Source organism: Marmota monax, unplaced genomic scaffold, assembly GCF_021218885.2.
Source record: "Marmota monax isolate L192 unplaced genomic scaffold, Marmota_monax_Labrador192_F-V1.1 WCK01_AAM20220418_F8-fsc00269, whole genome shotgun sequence".
In the NCBI taxonomy this organism is placed as follows: domain Eukaryota; kingdom Metazoa; phylum Chordata; class Mammalia; order Rodentia; family Sciuridae; genus Marmota; species Marmota monax.
This window is the reverse complement of record NW_026694072.1, coordinates 148,653-165,045: the sequence shown is the minus strand read 5'-3', so window position 1 is coordinate 165,045 and position 16,393 is coordinate 148,653. Positions and strand designations below refer to the sequence as shown.

Here is a 16,393-nt window from a genome sequence, read left to right as displayed (position 1 = left end):
TCAAAAAGGTGAGAACTGTTAAATCTTGACCCTGAAGTACATGGTTCAGTTTTTTAAAATTAGTACCTTTGTCTAGTGGCAATAAGTTGTTTCACATGAATTTAAAATTCCACTTCATAGTGCTTCCTTAAGAAATCAGGTTCACACATACATACCCACACCCACACCCACCCACACACATCCCTACCTGCACTTTAACACTTGGGAAGTAATTACTAAGTAAAACAACACATAGGGTTTGGCTTTCATTTTAATTGACAGTTTGCTCAAAAGTACAGAACGAAGAACATCTCAATGGTTCAATGTTACAAGGTTAAACAAAGTCCTTAGGTCACATTGTTACAGTATGCCTCATCAGTTATTTCACATTAAGTGCAGGTTGTTGAGAAAAGAAAATATCAGTGCTGTGCTAAATAAAGCACAAGATAAGCATTTCAACTTCATAACAAAATTAAATCTAGCACCTTTAAAATAAATACTAATAACCAGTCTATAAGTGTGGAAGTATCATTTCAATAGGGGTAAAAAATCCAGTTTACCAGCAGTGCAAACTAACTAATCTCAGCATTTTCAAAACTGAGATTGAATTTATGTAAACACACAGCAGCCCACAGTGGAAATGTACTTCTTGGTTGAGCCCCCCCATACCCAGGGCTGAACAGGGTTCCTGCTGAGTCTCGGTTCCCCATCTGAAAAGCTAACACAAGTTTTAGGGCTGGAAAGACTTAAGTACTAAACAAAGGGATCACTGTGTCTGAACAGGATGGAGTTCTTTTCCTGAGGGGCCACCTAAACACTTCCAGTTCAATCCCAGAGCTTTCTATGCCAAGGGTGCATACAGTAATAGGCCTACCTGATGCGACCCTGACTTCATTGGGGGACATCCACATACAGAGTTGGATGCAGGTAGAGAGTCACAGGCTCAAGTTCCCTACAGTGGACACTGCTTTGCAACCAGGGCATTCTAAGTCAACTCAGTATAATGAAAATTGTGATTCTTAATCTGCTGTGAGCAGATGGCTCTAGTGCAGGCAGTGTCTCTACAGGTTAAGCCTTCCTCTTACTACTATTTCAAGCATTAATGGTAGTCCTTTCCAGTGTGGTTCTTATGGGTACAGGGTTACCATGTTTTCTTTCTTGTGAATACTCCATCTTTGCCCTGAACCTTGGAGCATCAGGTCTTTTACAAGTACAGTCAGACATAAAAAGAAACATCAAGAAGCAGCTCAGCAGCCAAATTACTTGCATTAGGATGTTAGGGGAAAAAAAAATCACTAGTAGATTTTTTTTCTAAACCATTTAGCTTTTAACAAATGACCAAAGGTCATTTCCAAATAGAAAAGTTCTGATTCCAACTTCTCCATTGGCCCATGTGCAACACAACTTATCCTGTTCCCAAAAGCTTGTGGCGGAACTTGCTTGCTTGGCTGTTATCGACGCCGAATGGGCTTGTAGACACAAAATGCCATAAGGATGACGGTCACCAGCAGGATGCTGAAAATGGTTCCCATCAACACTGCAAAGAGAAAATATGTTACTCCTAAGGGCACACAGATTCTGCAATTCATGCATTTGTTGACTATGATTTTTCAAATGCCACTTACTGCCAGGCACTGTGCCAGGAGGAGGGGAGAGAGCTGTGAATAAACCCTTGTGCAGTGAGACATAAGTAAAAGCCTTTCACATACCTTGATAAGCTGTGAAGAAAACAGTGCTGTGATGGTGATGGGATGGCGGGCAACAGCAGGTAAGGTGGAGGAGGAAGCTCAAAGGTGATACACAAGCTGAGCCCCTGATAACAGGAAGGAGCAGCTGTGTGCAGCTCTGCAGGGAGAGCATTGCCCTCCCAAGGATCAGAGAAGGGCCAGAAGAAAAGGAGACAAATATGAAGGAGTAAAGAGAGAAAGAAAAGAGGCCAGACAGGAAGGTTGAAGCCAGTTTATGTAGGGCCCTGGAGCCCATGAAGAAAATAAGGACTTCCCCGCAAAAATTTAAAGAGGAGCTTCAGGAGGACTGAAGGCAAAGGGAGACATGCTTGGATTTTGCTGGGGAAAAGATCCCTCTTGCTGCTGTGTGGAGAACCATCTGACTACAGACAGGTAACAGGTGCAGGGAGCCCAACTATGTCTGGAAAGCCACTAGTAAGACCTGGAAATTCAGTAAACAATAAAATATTTCAGTCTCTTAATATTGTCTTGACCAGGATCTTCTCACCAAAGAAGCAATTAACCAACTGCACAAACCTATTATGTTTTTGAGAATAAAGTTCACAACTAAAATTTTCAAGGTGCTCAGGTGAGAAGTGGGATCTACAACTATTTACTCAAGTTGAGCTTTGCTGGTACAGGATGATAAGGACCAGTGCTTTAAAATATTAACCAGTCACCTGCCAGAAGGTTTACTCAACAGCAGTAGTGATGTGCAACCGTGTTTCCATAACAGAGATCTTAGGAAGCATTCAAAATGCTGTTACCATTAATAAGCAAGTATATTTATATGTGCTTGTAAGTAAGTGGGCCCAACTCAAATTCCAGCTGGGGCCTAACCATGGTTGTTTTCCAATCAAGTTACTGTTCCTCTGGAAAACCAACATTTCACCAGTTTTCTTCGAAACAGTAATTTCAGAGTATTTCCCCCAGTGCCCCATCATCATCCACACTTAACCCAATTATTGCATGGGAAGGTCATCTTTTTAGGTGAGTGAGGGAGAGCAGAAGGGTAGAAGAGATGACAAAGACAGTGTGCCATAACTCCAAAAGGTTACAAGTAACTTTAATGTCTTTATTAAACAAAATCTACATCTTATGTGAGCTAAATATCATATCTCAAATAGCCCTTGTTTCCTAAACACCTTCCCCAATTTTCAAAAGTCTTGAATTCCAAGTTCCTAAAATTCCGACTGTAATTAGATTCAAAACCGTCTTATTCTGCTTAAGCCATTTTCTTGAATTTAGAAGGGATCTAAAAAATTTAAACTCCCAAAGCAGAAATTCTGAGGATTGGAATGGGGGATGGAAATCTACTTAAAATAAATTAAAAACAGCTTAAAAGCATGTGTTATGAGGTATACAATGTCCACTGGGACAGCTACCAATCCATCTGGGGCTTGATTGATTCTCCTGCTCACCACCTCTCTGCACTTTCCATGTAATATCAGTTATCTGACTGGCAGGTCCAGACAGAACCTATTAGACTATTTCACTCCATTCTTATGGTCAGTTCCCATAAAGGAGCATGATTTTCTGCATCCATCAAATGGGACAAATGACACCCACTTAAAAAGTTTGAGGGCCAAATAAAAAAGTGCTCAACAAACTGCTGGACATATAACAAGCACTGTTACTATTGTCAAGATCAGCAACATGGCACAGGTTTGGGTTTCCATGTATGTTTTCAAGCTACATAAGCTTACACAAGTCATCCAACCTCCGTGTCTGTTTCCTTGTCTGTAAAATTAGGTAAAAATACCCACTGCACAGGATTGTCTAGGGCCATGTTTCTGGTACTACCAATGGTAAAGGACTAGTTTTTATGCTTTATGGCCCAGACCTGCAGCTCCCTTCACCTGCGAAGCGTTCCAGGTTAGAGATACCTAAAACTGTTCTCCACTTGCTGGGATGTTACAACATCACGGTGTTAAGTTCTGAAACACTCAATTTCTGCAGTCATCTCTTTGAAGATAACCTAGATTGCAGACCACCCTCCGAGGAGTGCTGATCTACAGCACTGGTCTCAGCGCTGGGGATGTTCACCCAGAGGTCACTGGTAACCACTGGAAACATTTCGATGATCTAAACAGGGTGGGCTATTGGCATCTACAGGGTAAAGGGTGGAGGTATTGCTAACCAACCTACAGTGTTCAGGGTAGCTCCCTCCACCTGAGAAAGAATCTTTTGATCCAACATGTCAGTAGTGTCCAGGGTAAGAAATCCTGACAACGTGTGGAAGCGACTTCGCAGGGTGCTCAGGGGTTTAGGGCGCGCCTCACTGCCTAGCCCTCGCAACCACACAGGAGGGGGCCCAGGCTGAGATGCAGGCTGTTGTCGATTCCGGTTCATTTAGGCACAACCAGCACATTCCGGGAAAATAACAAGTTACCGGGCCTTGTGCTGAGCATCAGGCCTTCGGAGACAGGGTCTCGAGGCTCCTGAGAGTCCCCACCAGCCCCGGGGCCCTCACACATCTCCCACCCTGTGTGGCAGGTTCCTGCGGACCGAAGCTGCAGAAGCGGAAGTGCGACCCACAGCCTGTCGCCCGCGGCTGCTCACCTAGGTTCTGTCCGCGCAGCACCGCATACGGCCGGCTCCGCTCCGACGGCTCCACTGGGCTTGGGGCCTTCGCCTGCCCCAGCAAGAGGCTGCACAGGCCCAGACCCAGCCACAGCCACACCGAACGCAGCATCTTCCGCGGCACTAGCGGTAAAGAGGCCACTTCCGCCGTAAGTCCCGCCCTTGCCTCCAGCCGCGGCCCGCTTTCCGCAGCCTGCATCCGCCCGGTGCGTGTCGTTGCTAGGGTGACAGTACCTCCCCGCTAATGTTCCGAACCTGCAAGGGTTCCCTATGGATTAACGTTCCGCCCAGGCAAATTTTCCTCACGTTCCGGGCATCATTCCACTGTCTTTACAGATCCTCCGGGACCCACGTCGCCCCGTGCGTTGGGCTGCAAGAGGCATCATTCGGTAGGAGTCTCTTAGGTCCATTCTGGACCTATGGAAGTGTGTGTGTGTGTGTGTGTGTGTGTGTGTACCAATCCATGCCTTTTCTTACTAAATCTCCACCAGACCTGAAAAATAGTGTTCCCATTTTACAGATACCACCTGAGGGAGTCCTTAGCTAACTCTGCAACCCTCCCTCTGCCTCAGAATGCACACTCCTACCCTCGTTCTTTCATCCCCAGTGTCCTTAAACTCACCACCATTTACCTTTTACACTTGATGTACATTTTGTGATATTCCTGCCGTCAGCTCTAGAATGTAAATTCCAGGAGGCAGTGGTTTTGTTCTTGCTCACTGCTCTATCGCAGAGAGAAGAGTAGCACAGGATGTGCAATGGATGTTTGCTGAACAAGCGAGGACACTGCCCTTAAAGTGTTTTGCCCCAAGGCTACATATTGTAAGCGGCAGCGCTAGAACTTGACCCCGTTATTATACATTCTCAAACTGGAGGCTTTTCCAGTTCACCCACTGTCTCATGTCATTGTTCAGGTTTGACTTGTGGTAGGATTAGTACTATCTACCTCACAAAACACAAGGCATGCAAAAGAGATAATGGAAAGCATTCTGCCAACTCTAACTAGTTATACCCAAATGCATGAGATCTCACAGGTCTTCATTTATATATTTATTTTAAAATTGGATTGGGAATGTAGCTCAGTGGTAGAGCATTTACCTAGCATGCAACAGGGCCCTGGGTTTAATCCCTAGTACCGAAAAGAAAAATTAAGCGCTTACCACTTGTGTGTCCTGATGTAACTTTTAGTCTAGTTAGGAAGGCAGATCATCAAGGATCACAAAGAGAATTATATGATTCAAAATAGCAATGGATGCTATAAAGAGAAATAATAACAACAGGGTACTGAATTTACACATCAGGGAGGCAATTCCCATCAGGCTGGTGGAATAGCTTTGTGAGATCTGGTCCTGGGAACTGTGGAATGTAGGGCACTAAAAGAACCTCCATCTGAGAGGAGGATAGAGAATGGTTCTCTTTAGACAAGTTTAGGACCCTCTTTAACTTCTTTGGGATGTTTCCTGGCAGGTCAGTTATTTCATGCTGGGTTCTAATGTATTTAAAAGTAGAAGCAAGTCGTGGAATGGAGTAACACCTAAGCATTAGTAGTTAAGTGAGCACAGTGCTCACCTCTCTGAGCCTCAGTGCCTGTATGTGGAAAATGAGGATAAGAGAATTGATCTCTGTTAGAGGACTGAATTAAGAAAATGCTTGTAGTTGACATCACACAGTGTAAGTGGCTTACATGTTAGCTATCATTTTTGTTTGTTTGTTTGGGGAAATATGCCTTAGAAAACTGGGTTTGGAATGGACCCTAGAAGTCATGTAGTCAAATAGTTTGTGTCTTATTGAGATGCCTCGATTTCTATTCTTTCTTGTGCTGCCCATTATTGAACTATTTCTCAAATTCCCTTCAATTAAAGGATGTGCAAAAGAGACATAGGAGGATAAGCAGTTGTTTAAAGAAAATGTGTTATATGGAATCACACTGCATGACCTTTCTGTTCTCACCTCAAAAATCTTGAGGCGGGAACAGAAAGGTCATGCAGTGTGATTTACTTACAGTGCTCTTTCTTGAGAACTGTACACAGCAGGCCTCTGCCTGAAGCACTCCTTAGGGTGCCCATGCCTCAAACCTCAAAGCCCTGCAGTCACTCTGTCTAGTTTTCACCACTGTCTGCATTTTATTCTCTCATTTTTTTCTGTTGTCATTGTCTCCCTCTCTTACCTCTGAACCCCACAAAGGGAGAGACAACATCGGGTTCACTATTCTGTCCTCAGTGCCAGAGCAATGCCTACAACAGAGCATATCTTCAAATATGTATTGAGTGGATGTGAAGCAATAATGTTGAGGAAGTAAAAGAGAAACATGTTTGTCAAAAAGGGTTGAAGGAGGGGCTGTGGCTGTGGCTGTGGCACAGCAGTAGAGCACTCGCCTAGCACGTGCAAGGCCCTGAGTTCCATCCTCAGCACCACATAAAAATAGAGAAATAAATAAATAAAATAAAGATATTAAAAAATATAAGCATAATATATTTAAAAAAACAGCCTGTTTTCTCCACTTATGAACTTCACATATGTTTGCACACTACCAACAGAGTGGACCACTCAGAATTAAATATAATAATCTTGGCTACAAAATTCTCACCGCTCTTGATCTTTTGATGCTTGGGTTCATTATACCTTGCATTTTGGTGATTTCAGAACAACTCTTATCTCCCTAACTGGACAATAAATTCCCTCTATCAGGGTTGCAGGACATCCAGATTTGAATTTCAGATAAACAATAAATAATGTTTAGTAAAGATACATCCCAAAGATTTGCATGGGGTAACATATTCTATATTTTTTATTTGCTCAATCTGGCGACCCTACCTTCAGAGCATAATCTGGAACTTATTCACCTCTCTACCCTTCTCTTCCCATGTTCAAGCTGGCATGTGTTTTACACACAGTAGGTGCTCAATAAACTCTTGTGAAATGAATAATTGCATGACTACAGACTGAGGGACTTATATTCAGGTTACAACATTTCAGGAGACATACTCCCATTATAGTTTTTTTTCTATAGAAACAAAAGAAAAAATGGAGAATCTGGTCATGTGGTAGCTTCCAATTAATTAATTAGTTAATGTTAAATAAATATATAAAACATTACATTTTCATTAGTTGTAAGCAAACAATTCAATGGCATCAAATACATGAAATACATTCACAACGCTGTGTGACTATCACCACAATCTAGACCTAAAACCTTTCATTATTGCCAAGAAAAATCCTCTATTAAACAATAACTCTTCCTCCTTACCCTCAATCTCTAGAAACTTCTTTTTCTGTGTCTATGAATTTGACTATTCTCAGTGCTTTGTATAAGTGGTATCATATATATTCATTCTTCTATGATTGGCGTATTTCACTAAGCATGTTTTCAAGGTCCATTCATGTTGTTACATATGTAAAAGGTTCACTCCTTTTGTGGCTAAATATTATTCTGCTATGTGCACATACGTATCTTGTTTATCCATTCAACTACTAATGGGCCCTTGGGTGGTTTCCACCTTCCAGTTACTGTGAATGATGCTGCAGTGAGCGCTGGCATATAAATATCTGTTAGAGCCCCTGTCTTCAATTCTTTGAAATATATACCCAGGAGTGGAACTGCTGGTCATGTGGTAGTTCTATATCTCAACTTCTGTTTTCCACAGTGACTGTACCCCTTCACACTCCCTCTAGCAATGCATGTGTGTTCCAGTTTCTCCACATCCTTTGCCAGGACTTGTTTTTGTTTTTTTCTTCTCAAGTTATAGCCATCCTATTGGGTATGGAATGGTATTTCTTTATGGATTTGATTTACTTCAGAGGTACCAATTTTAACTTAGGAAAGAAATGGTTTGTAACTGTGGCTTAGAAAAATAGTTTTTTTAAAAATATTTTTTGTTGTAGATGGACATGCTACCTTTATTTATTAATTAATTAATTTTTTATGTGCTGCTGAGGATCAAACCCAGTGCCTCATGTATGCTAGGCAAGTGCTCTGCCACTGAGTTTCAGCCCCAGCCCATAGGAAAATACTTTTAGCAGATTTTTCAGTTATAAAGGCAAAGCCCAGAACACAGTCTGCAACAGAAAGTTAAAGACAGCTAAATTATTCCACATTTTTATTGTGTGTAATACTGATTTTTACCTGGTATCTAATAAGAGACATGTGGTGAGGGCCTCGAGAGAGGATGATATCAAAGATGGGAGAAGGCACTGGATTGGGAGGAAGCCAAATCCAGCATCAAGATATCAGGAGGCTCACAGGATGGACAGTCAGTGATACCTGGTATTTGGGTTTCTGTGGCTTCCTATGCTGTTATAATTCCAAATCCATCTTAACCCCAAAAGTTTGGTAAAAGGGGATTATGTACAACACCTTAGATTAAGAGTGCTTTAGGGAGTGAAAGGGGGGGATTGTGTCTGTATCTGGGGTGAGTCACCTTCAGAATGAACTTCAGCCTTAGGAAAGTTGAAGATACCACCAGGAGCCAGGAGAAGATACAGAAGGAGTACTGGGCAACAAGTGACCACCAGGAGAAAGCTCCAGACAGCTCATCATCACCACAGAGCTGACGCTGTCAGGTTTTGGATGCCCGGGATCTGTTCCCTCTTCCTCCAGCTATAGCTGGTGACCAGTGGGAAAGCACCGCTTCCTCCTAGCCTATGGGGTCCTCATGCCTTTGCTCTGGGGGTGTGCACATGATCTGCACCTGGCCAACCTGCATTTTCCATCCCTCTGACTGCAGCATTGGTTCAGGACAGAACGTGTGACCAAAGTTGGACCCATGAGAGGTATCTCTAGGCCTTTTTCCACAGCTCTTGAGGATTTCTGCCTAAGTTGTTAAGGGCCATCTTTGCTACCCATTGAGCCAATACAGAAGCAAAGAGGTACAAGGGATCGGAAGATAACATGGTACGAAGTCTGATGACACCGAGCATCTAGCCTCACACTCTTGGGCCAGGCATTGAAGTCACATGAGCCAATCAATTTAGTTTTTGCTTTAGCTTATTAGTTGATTTGGGTGGCTCTGATTTTCACCCAAAAAGATCCTGACATGAGAGAGCTGTAAAAACTTGAGTTGAACCATCTCAGCAAAGGAAATTGCTGCTTCAACTATTGTCCTTTTGCTTTGGCTGAAGGAGGACGCGATCATCCTCGTTTTCAATCCCTCCTTCTCACGTCCTTAGTTTTCCATACTGCATTTAGGTATTCCTTGTACCACCATGCTGACATGAAGCAGAATTCCATACAGCCCTCGTGTCCTTTGTGTGAAAAGGCTCATGTCCATGGAGATGGCTGGTCAAGGGCAACGGTATTTGAAGAAATTACCCTGATTTCTGATGTTGCTGGGTGTTGAGTAGTTCCTTAGAGGATGCATCAGGTACTTGTCTTTATATTTTATGAATGTTAAAACCCTGGAAACAGAGTGTCAGAGGATGAGAAGAGACTGGCTTTTAAAGATGTTCTATATTTAAATTATAGCTGCAAGCTGCGTATTTTCACCTACATTAACAGCAGGGAAGCAGCTATACTTTTCTGAACCATTTGCCTCCTTAATTGGTAACTAAGATTGTCTTTTTCCATTTTTTTTCCCCTCAGAAAGAACCACATTTATGCTCTTTTGGTCTGTAACAGGGTCGAATTTAGTTACATCAACATCCTAATTTTAAAACCATCAGCTCAGCAACTTTTGTCCTTAGTCACTTGAGCACAGCTACTTGGAACACATCAAAAATTACCCTGATTTTTGCTCCTGCTGGGCATTCAGAATTTCCTTAGAGGATGTGTCAGGTACTGTCTTTGCTTCAAGATCATGATGAATAGAGTTGACTCCTTCACTGAATGAGTGACTAAAGGATACATTAAATCCCAGACTTGAGGAGTTAAATGAGACATCTGAAATGCATCAGGAATTGGCAAGCACATGATCACCGGCTGGATTATGTGTCTTGAAGTTACAGTTTTTCTGTATCTATTCCAGGGTCTGGAAAGCTGCCAGACACCATCAATTTCATTACTACATGCTTCAAATTTTCCTATTGGAAAGTATTTTCCTCTTTCTCTACCCTACACTGCCCTAAGCAAAATTTAGAACGAAGTGGTTATAAACATGGAATCCAGAGCCAAGATGTTAGAAAGTGAACTTACCCTGTTACTTTCTGACAAGGTGACTTGACTTCTCTGGGACTTGGTATTCTTTTCTTTAAAATGGATATAATCACAGATCCTGCTTGGGAAGGATGCTGTAAGGGATAAATGAGATGATACTCATGCCTGGTATAAATGTTGCCCCGCCAGAAACTCACTGCTGGGTTAACTATGCACATCCTCTGCTGAGAACCAGAGGTTTGGAGTAAGGTTATGCATCTGTGACAACGTGTATTAGTTTGTACATACTAACAGAGACTAAGGGTGTCTTCTGTTCTGTGTCAACAGTGCTGGGCTTCACACTCCTTTGAGTCTAAAAATTTGGTAAAGCCAATTGAAAGAGAGATACAGCTTACTGGAGTGGCCTGGACATGGCAGGAGGGAGGTCAGGGTTATGGTGTGGTTGTGGGGTTCACCTCTCTCTGTCTCACTCAGTCCTTTGGCTCAAGTACCAGGGTTCCTATTTCTCCTTCTGGGAAAAGGAGTCAGTTAGACCCAGTCGGGCTTTGAACCCTGGTTTGTCTTCTGTGACCTCAGACACAAATCTGGGTGCTAGGGGTTGAGTACTAGCTAGGGGTTGAGTACTAAGATCGGTAAGTCACTGCTGGTATTTACTCAAGCAACAGGCTCTCCAGTTACTGTCCTTTCAAATTTTGAATTCTTTCTTTACTCTAATATCAAGGCAATGATCAGTGGCAAACTATTCCTCCTAATTAAAGTTTTGTCTTTTACCAACATCTTCTCCACCAGTAATTACCATTTTACTCTTATAAGTCTGATTTTTTTAGATTTCATTTATAAGTGAGATCATGTGGTGTTTTTCTATGCCTGCTCTATTGCACTGAAATAGGATCCTATTTAATTAATTAAAAAAACATTTATTTTTTAGTTGTTGTTGGACACAATACCTCTATTTTGTTTATTTATTTTTTACGTGGTGCTGAGGATGGAACCTAGGGCCCAGCATGTGCGAGGTGAGCGCTCTACTGCTGAGCCACAACCCCAGCCCCTAATTTATTTTTTTCCATCTTTTTTATTAGTGCATTACAATTGTACATAATGGTACAGTTATTGGGGTTTGTTGTTACATAGTCGCCATGCACACAATATAACAATATAATCTGGCCAATATCACTCCCCAGTATTCCCCCTTTCCCTCTCTTCCTCCTTCCTCCTGGTCCTTTCCCCCTACTCTACCGATCTCTCTTTAATTTTCATAAGATTGCTGTCTACCTTTCTTTTCCTTTTTTTCTCTCTGGCTTTCACATATGAGAGAAAATATAACCCTTGACTTTCTGAGTTTGGCTTATTTAATGTAACATAATGCTGTCAATTCCACCCATTTTTCTGCAAATGACGTAATTTCATTCTTCTTTATGGCTGAGTAAAACTCCTTTGTGTGTACATGTGTGTGTGTGTATATATATATATGTGCCTATATACATATGTGTGTATATATACATGTGCATATATATATGTGTGTGTGTGTATATATATATGACATTTTCTTAATCTGTCTTTCATTGTTGGACATCTAGGCTGGTTCCATAATTTGGCTATTGTGAATTGTGCTGCTATAAACATGAATATGCGTGTATCAGTGTAGTATGATGACTTTAATTCTTTTTTTTAATTTATTTTTTAGTTGTAGTTGGACACAATACCTTTATTTTATTTATTTATTTTTATGTGGTGCTGAGGATCGAACCCAGGTCCTTGCATGTGCTAGGCCAACGCTCTACCGCTGAGCCACAACCCCAGCCCTGATGACTTTAATTCTTTAGAACTAAGTGGTATAGTTGGGTCATATGGTGGTTTCATCCCTGGTCTTTTGATGAGCCTCCATACCAATTTCCATAGTGGTGCATGAATTTAAAGTCCTACTAACAGTATAAAAGTGTTCCTTGTTCTCCACATCTTCTTCACATGATCCCACTTATATTATACAAAATTTGTATTTTTCTGTGTGTATCAAAACATCTGGAAGAATATATCTGAAATAATAAGATTATCTCTAGATATCAGGCTGGTTTCTATTTCTTCTTTTTTACTCTTCAACATTGTCCAAATTTCTCTATCATTATCATACATTATTAACTTGGTACTGGAATACAAAAAATAGTTATTTCCTACTAGGGAAACAAAAAAGGAAAATATTCAAAAAATACTTGTGAACATGTTAACAGTGTTTGTCTTTATTTGGAGATTTCTTATACTTTTTCATTCTTATTCTTTATACTTATTTTCATTCTAAAATTCTTTAATGAAGATACATTACAGTAGTCTCATTTTATTCTTGGTTTTTGCTTTCCAAGATTTCAATTGCCTGAGCGCAACCAGGGTCTAAAAATATTATGTACCAAATTCCAGAAATAAATGCTGTTTTGAGTATGTGATAAAATCTTATGCCATCTTGCTCTGCCTTGACCAGGACATAAATCATTCCTTTGAAAAGGACATGAATCTACACTGTTTATTATACCACCTACCAAGTAGCCATCTCAATTATCAGATGAACTATGGAGGCATCTCAGTGCTTGTGTTCAAGTAACCCTTATTTTACTTAATAATGGCCCGTAAGCACAAGAGTAAGGATGCTGACAATTTGGACATACCAAAGAGAAGTCACAAAGTGCTTCTTTAAGTTAAAAGGTGAAAGTTCTCAACAAGGAAAGAAAAAAAAATCATATTCTGGGGTTTCTTAGGTAAGTTATTATGGTTAATTTCTTACTATGCCTCATTTTTAAATTAAACCTAATTTTAGGTATGTATACTAGGAAAAGTCATAGTATACATAAGGTTCAACAGTATCTGAGGTTTACGGCATCCACTGGGGGAAATATTCTCTATAGATAAGGGGGATTATTGTTCTGCTTTTGTTTTTATTAATGGTTGTTATTCCTTTTTTTTTTTTTTGTGGTGCAGGGGGATTGAACCCAGAGCCTGGTGCAGGCAAGGCAAGCACTCTACTCACTGAGCTATTTGACATTCCTACAACTACACCAGCTACATTTTGGCTTGTATCTGCTTATTCCACAGTTTTGCATCTCTTTATTTATTCTTTCTTTGTTTTTTTGAGGTGGGGATCTTACTATATTGCTGAGGATGGTCTCTAATTCCTGGGTTCAAGGGATCCTCTTGTCCTCCTCTTGCCCCAAGTAGCTGGGATGACAGGTGCATGCCACTGTGTCCAGCTACAACATCCCCCCCTTTTTTTTTTAACCTTTCTGAGCCTTTTAAAAAGTTTATCTCTTATATAATCTCAAAATTATGTTGACCAGATAATTTTTCTTTTATTATTGTGGTAAAATGTCCTTAATATAAATTTTACCATTTTAAGTATTTGTAAATGTACACTTCAATGGCATTAAGTACACTCACAACATTGTGTGATCACCACCTCATTTCCAGAACGTTTTCATCATCCCAACAGAAACTTCATAACTGTTGGACAGTAAGTCCCCATGTCTTCTGTCCCCAGCCCCCAGGGACCTCTGTTCTACTTTTTGCCTCTATAAAAGTTGTATCTCATAGAAATGGAACATATAATATTGTCCTGCTTTTTTCGACACCCTTCTTTATATTTATTTTTTAGTTATAGGTAGTCACAAAATCTTTATTTTATTTTATGTGGTGCTCAGAATTGAACCCAGTGCCTCACGCATGCTAGGCGAACACTCTACCTCTGAGCCACAACCCCAGCCCCTCTACACTCTTTTAAACAACTATTTTTATGGTTTGTAGCCATCTCAAAAACTAGCAGAAATTACATGCACACTTGAATGCAATCAGAAAACTATCATTTTCTGTGATCACGTATCCTAACATCAATCACTCATAAAATATGAAACAGTGTCTGCAGTTTCTCGAATTTTAATAACTGCACAAACTTCTTTATGAAGAAAACATTCACCTGTTGAAAGGGAGCACTATTTGTCCGACTCGAATGTGAGTTCATCCTTTTCAGATTCTCAGATCACGCAGACACGTGGAATCCTTGGGCTCCGGGAGTCACGCACCCGCCCTAAGACCTGAACTGGGATCCGCAGGGGCCGCCCTGGGAGGCCGAGTCCAGGGCGGACAAACCTCCGCCTTCTCCTACTTGGGCCCTGACACTTTCTCTCCAGTCCATCAGGCATCATTAGACAGAGACTTGGGGAAAGGGAGTCTTCATTCCTCCGCGCACACGACGATGCGTCCCGTGAACACCCCCAGCGATAGACAGCCCCGCTCACCACGTTGAAAAGTGTCGGGCGACTTCACCGCACAGAAGTCTCTGCTGAGGAGCCCCTCGCCGCCTCCTGGGAGAGACCACTTGAGAGAGACACGCGCGCAGGGCTAGGGAAGCAGCTCAGTGTGGAGCGCGTGCCCAGCAGGCGGGAGAGCCCAGGTTCCTGCCCCAGCACCGCAGCCAGCGAAAGACATATGCGTGGAAGTCGTCGGCCCCGTTGGGCCCCGCCCCCAAGCCTGCCTAAGCCAATCAGGGCCAGACAGCTGGGCGGGCGCGCCCCCTCGCGAAAAGTAGTGCCCACTCTAGGCACTACTCTGCCACCTGGCGCCGCCTCTGGCCGTGCTGAGTAATGCAGAGGCGGGGTCGGGGACTCCAGTTGATGATAACTGACAAAGCCTCTCTTAGCTCAGTGGTAAAGCGCCCAAGAGTTCAATCCCCAGTCCCAGCAACAATTTAGGGAATCAGTAGTAGCAGTTCTAAGATTCAGAAAAAGGGAAATAAGCAACCTATCAACCTGTCTGCAGTGTTCAAGGAACTAGAAAAGCAGGACCAAACTGGGCCCAAAGGTAATAGAAGGAAAAAAGTAATGATTAGAGCAAAAATAAATAAAACAGAGACTTGAAAGATTATAGAGAAGATAAAAAAAATGAAACAATAAACCGGTTTTTGGAAATGGTAAACAAAATTGAAAAAAACTTTAGCTAGACTGAGAGAAAACTCAAATAAAAATTATAAATGAAGGAGAAGACATTGCAAGTGATACCCAAGAAATAAGATCATAATAGACTCTACTACCAGAGTGGAGTCATCTCCTGGGCACCATCCTCCGGGGCTTCCACAGGGGCTCAAGACCTATCTCAGAGATACAACAGGGCCTCTCATGGTCTGGTCTTGTCCTGTCACCCCTCCTTCACCTACTCAGACTTTGACTTAATTATAGCAGAGAAGAGATTTTGTTTGGTGATATTTCTCCCACTGCATCAACTTAAGTCAGATCCTTACAGTGTCTTTTTCTTTAATAGGGAGACACCATTAAATTGCCATCACTTTATATTAGATTAGATCTACCATACTGATTTCATGAGTTTTTCTTAGAGATCCTCCTGTCATTTGTGAGAAAGGATGGCTCTTTTGATATATGGGATACAATTATGTCTTTGTTTGTAATCTTAAACTAGATTATTCAATATGGTTGCATCTGCAATTTTATAAAATGGTATAAATTCCTCATATATCAAAACCAAAGATCACAGATGTGTGAATCCCATTGAATAAATTCAGGTAAAAAATTATTTACTTCTATTTGCTCATCTCTGATGCTGAAAATTTTGAGAACTCCTGAGAAAAATAAAAAATGACCATTCTTCTTCTAATGGGTTTAAGGTACTTTACAGGGTGCCATGGATGAGCTGAGTCAAAGGGTGGGGAGCATTTTCTCAGAGGCTTGTGTGGGCAGATGGTGCATTATGCTTTCTTCATTGACATCAACCTGGAGTCATTTCCTTTTTTTTTTAAACAGGCGCAATATCTTTATTTATTATTTTAAATGTGGTGCAGAGGATTGAACCCAGTGCTCCACACTTGCAAGGCAAGCACTCTGCCACTGAGCTTCAGCCCCAGCCCCTGGAGTCTTTTAATCCCCTTCTGTATACTGGGATTGAATATAATCTTACTATTTCCCCCCTCTTTGCAACTGACCACAAATTAAATGAATTTTCTCTGTTTCATAAAAAAAGAAAGACCTAA

General features: G+C 41.5%; 1 protein-coding gene and 1 long non-coding RNA gene across 3 annotated transcripts in view; one reads left to right on the top strand and one right to left on the bottom strand.

Moving 5' to 3' along the window:
• Window positions 1–232: 232 nt before the first annotated feature.
• CUNH12orf76 (chromosome unknown C12orf76 homolog) lies at window positions 233–4,444 on the bottom strand. The gene is made up of 2 exons (XM_046464332.2): window positions 4,269–4,444; window positions 233–1,516 (listed from the first exon to the last, which is right to left on the bottom strand). The coding sequence occupies exons 1-2, from the start codon at window positions 4,399–4,401 to the stop codon at window positions 1,431–1,433; spliced, it is 219 nt and encodes a 72-aa protein (XP_046320288.1). The 5' UTR covers window positions 4,402–4,444; the 3' UTR covers window positions 233–1,430.
• Window positions 4,445–4,562: 118 nt separating this feature from the next.
• Window positions 4,563–16,393, top strand: part of LOC124106676 (uncharacterized) — a 38,949-nt gene continuing 27,118 nt past the window's right edge. The window contains exon 1 of one of the 2 annotated variants that reach the window (XR_009228618.1): window positions 4,563–4,678. This is a non-coding gene — a long non-coding RNA (uncharacterized LOC124106676). The remainder of the gene's footprint in view (window positions 4,679–16,393) is intronic. The other variant, XR_009228619.1, reaches the window with a different exon arrangement.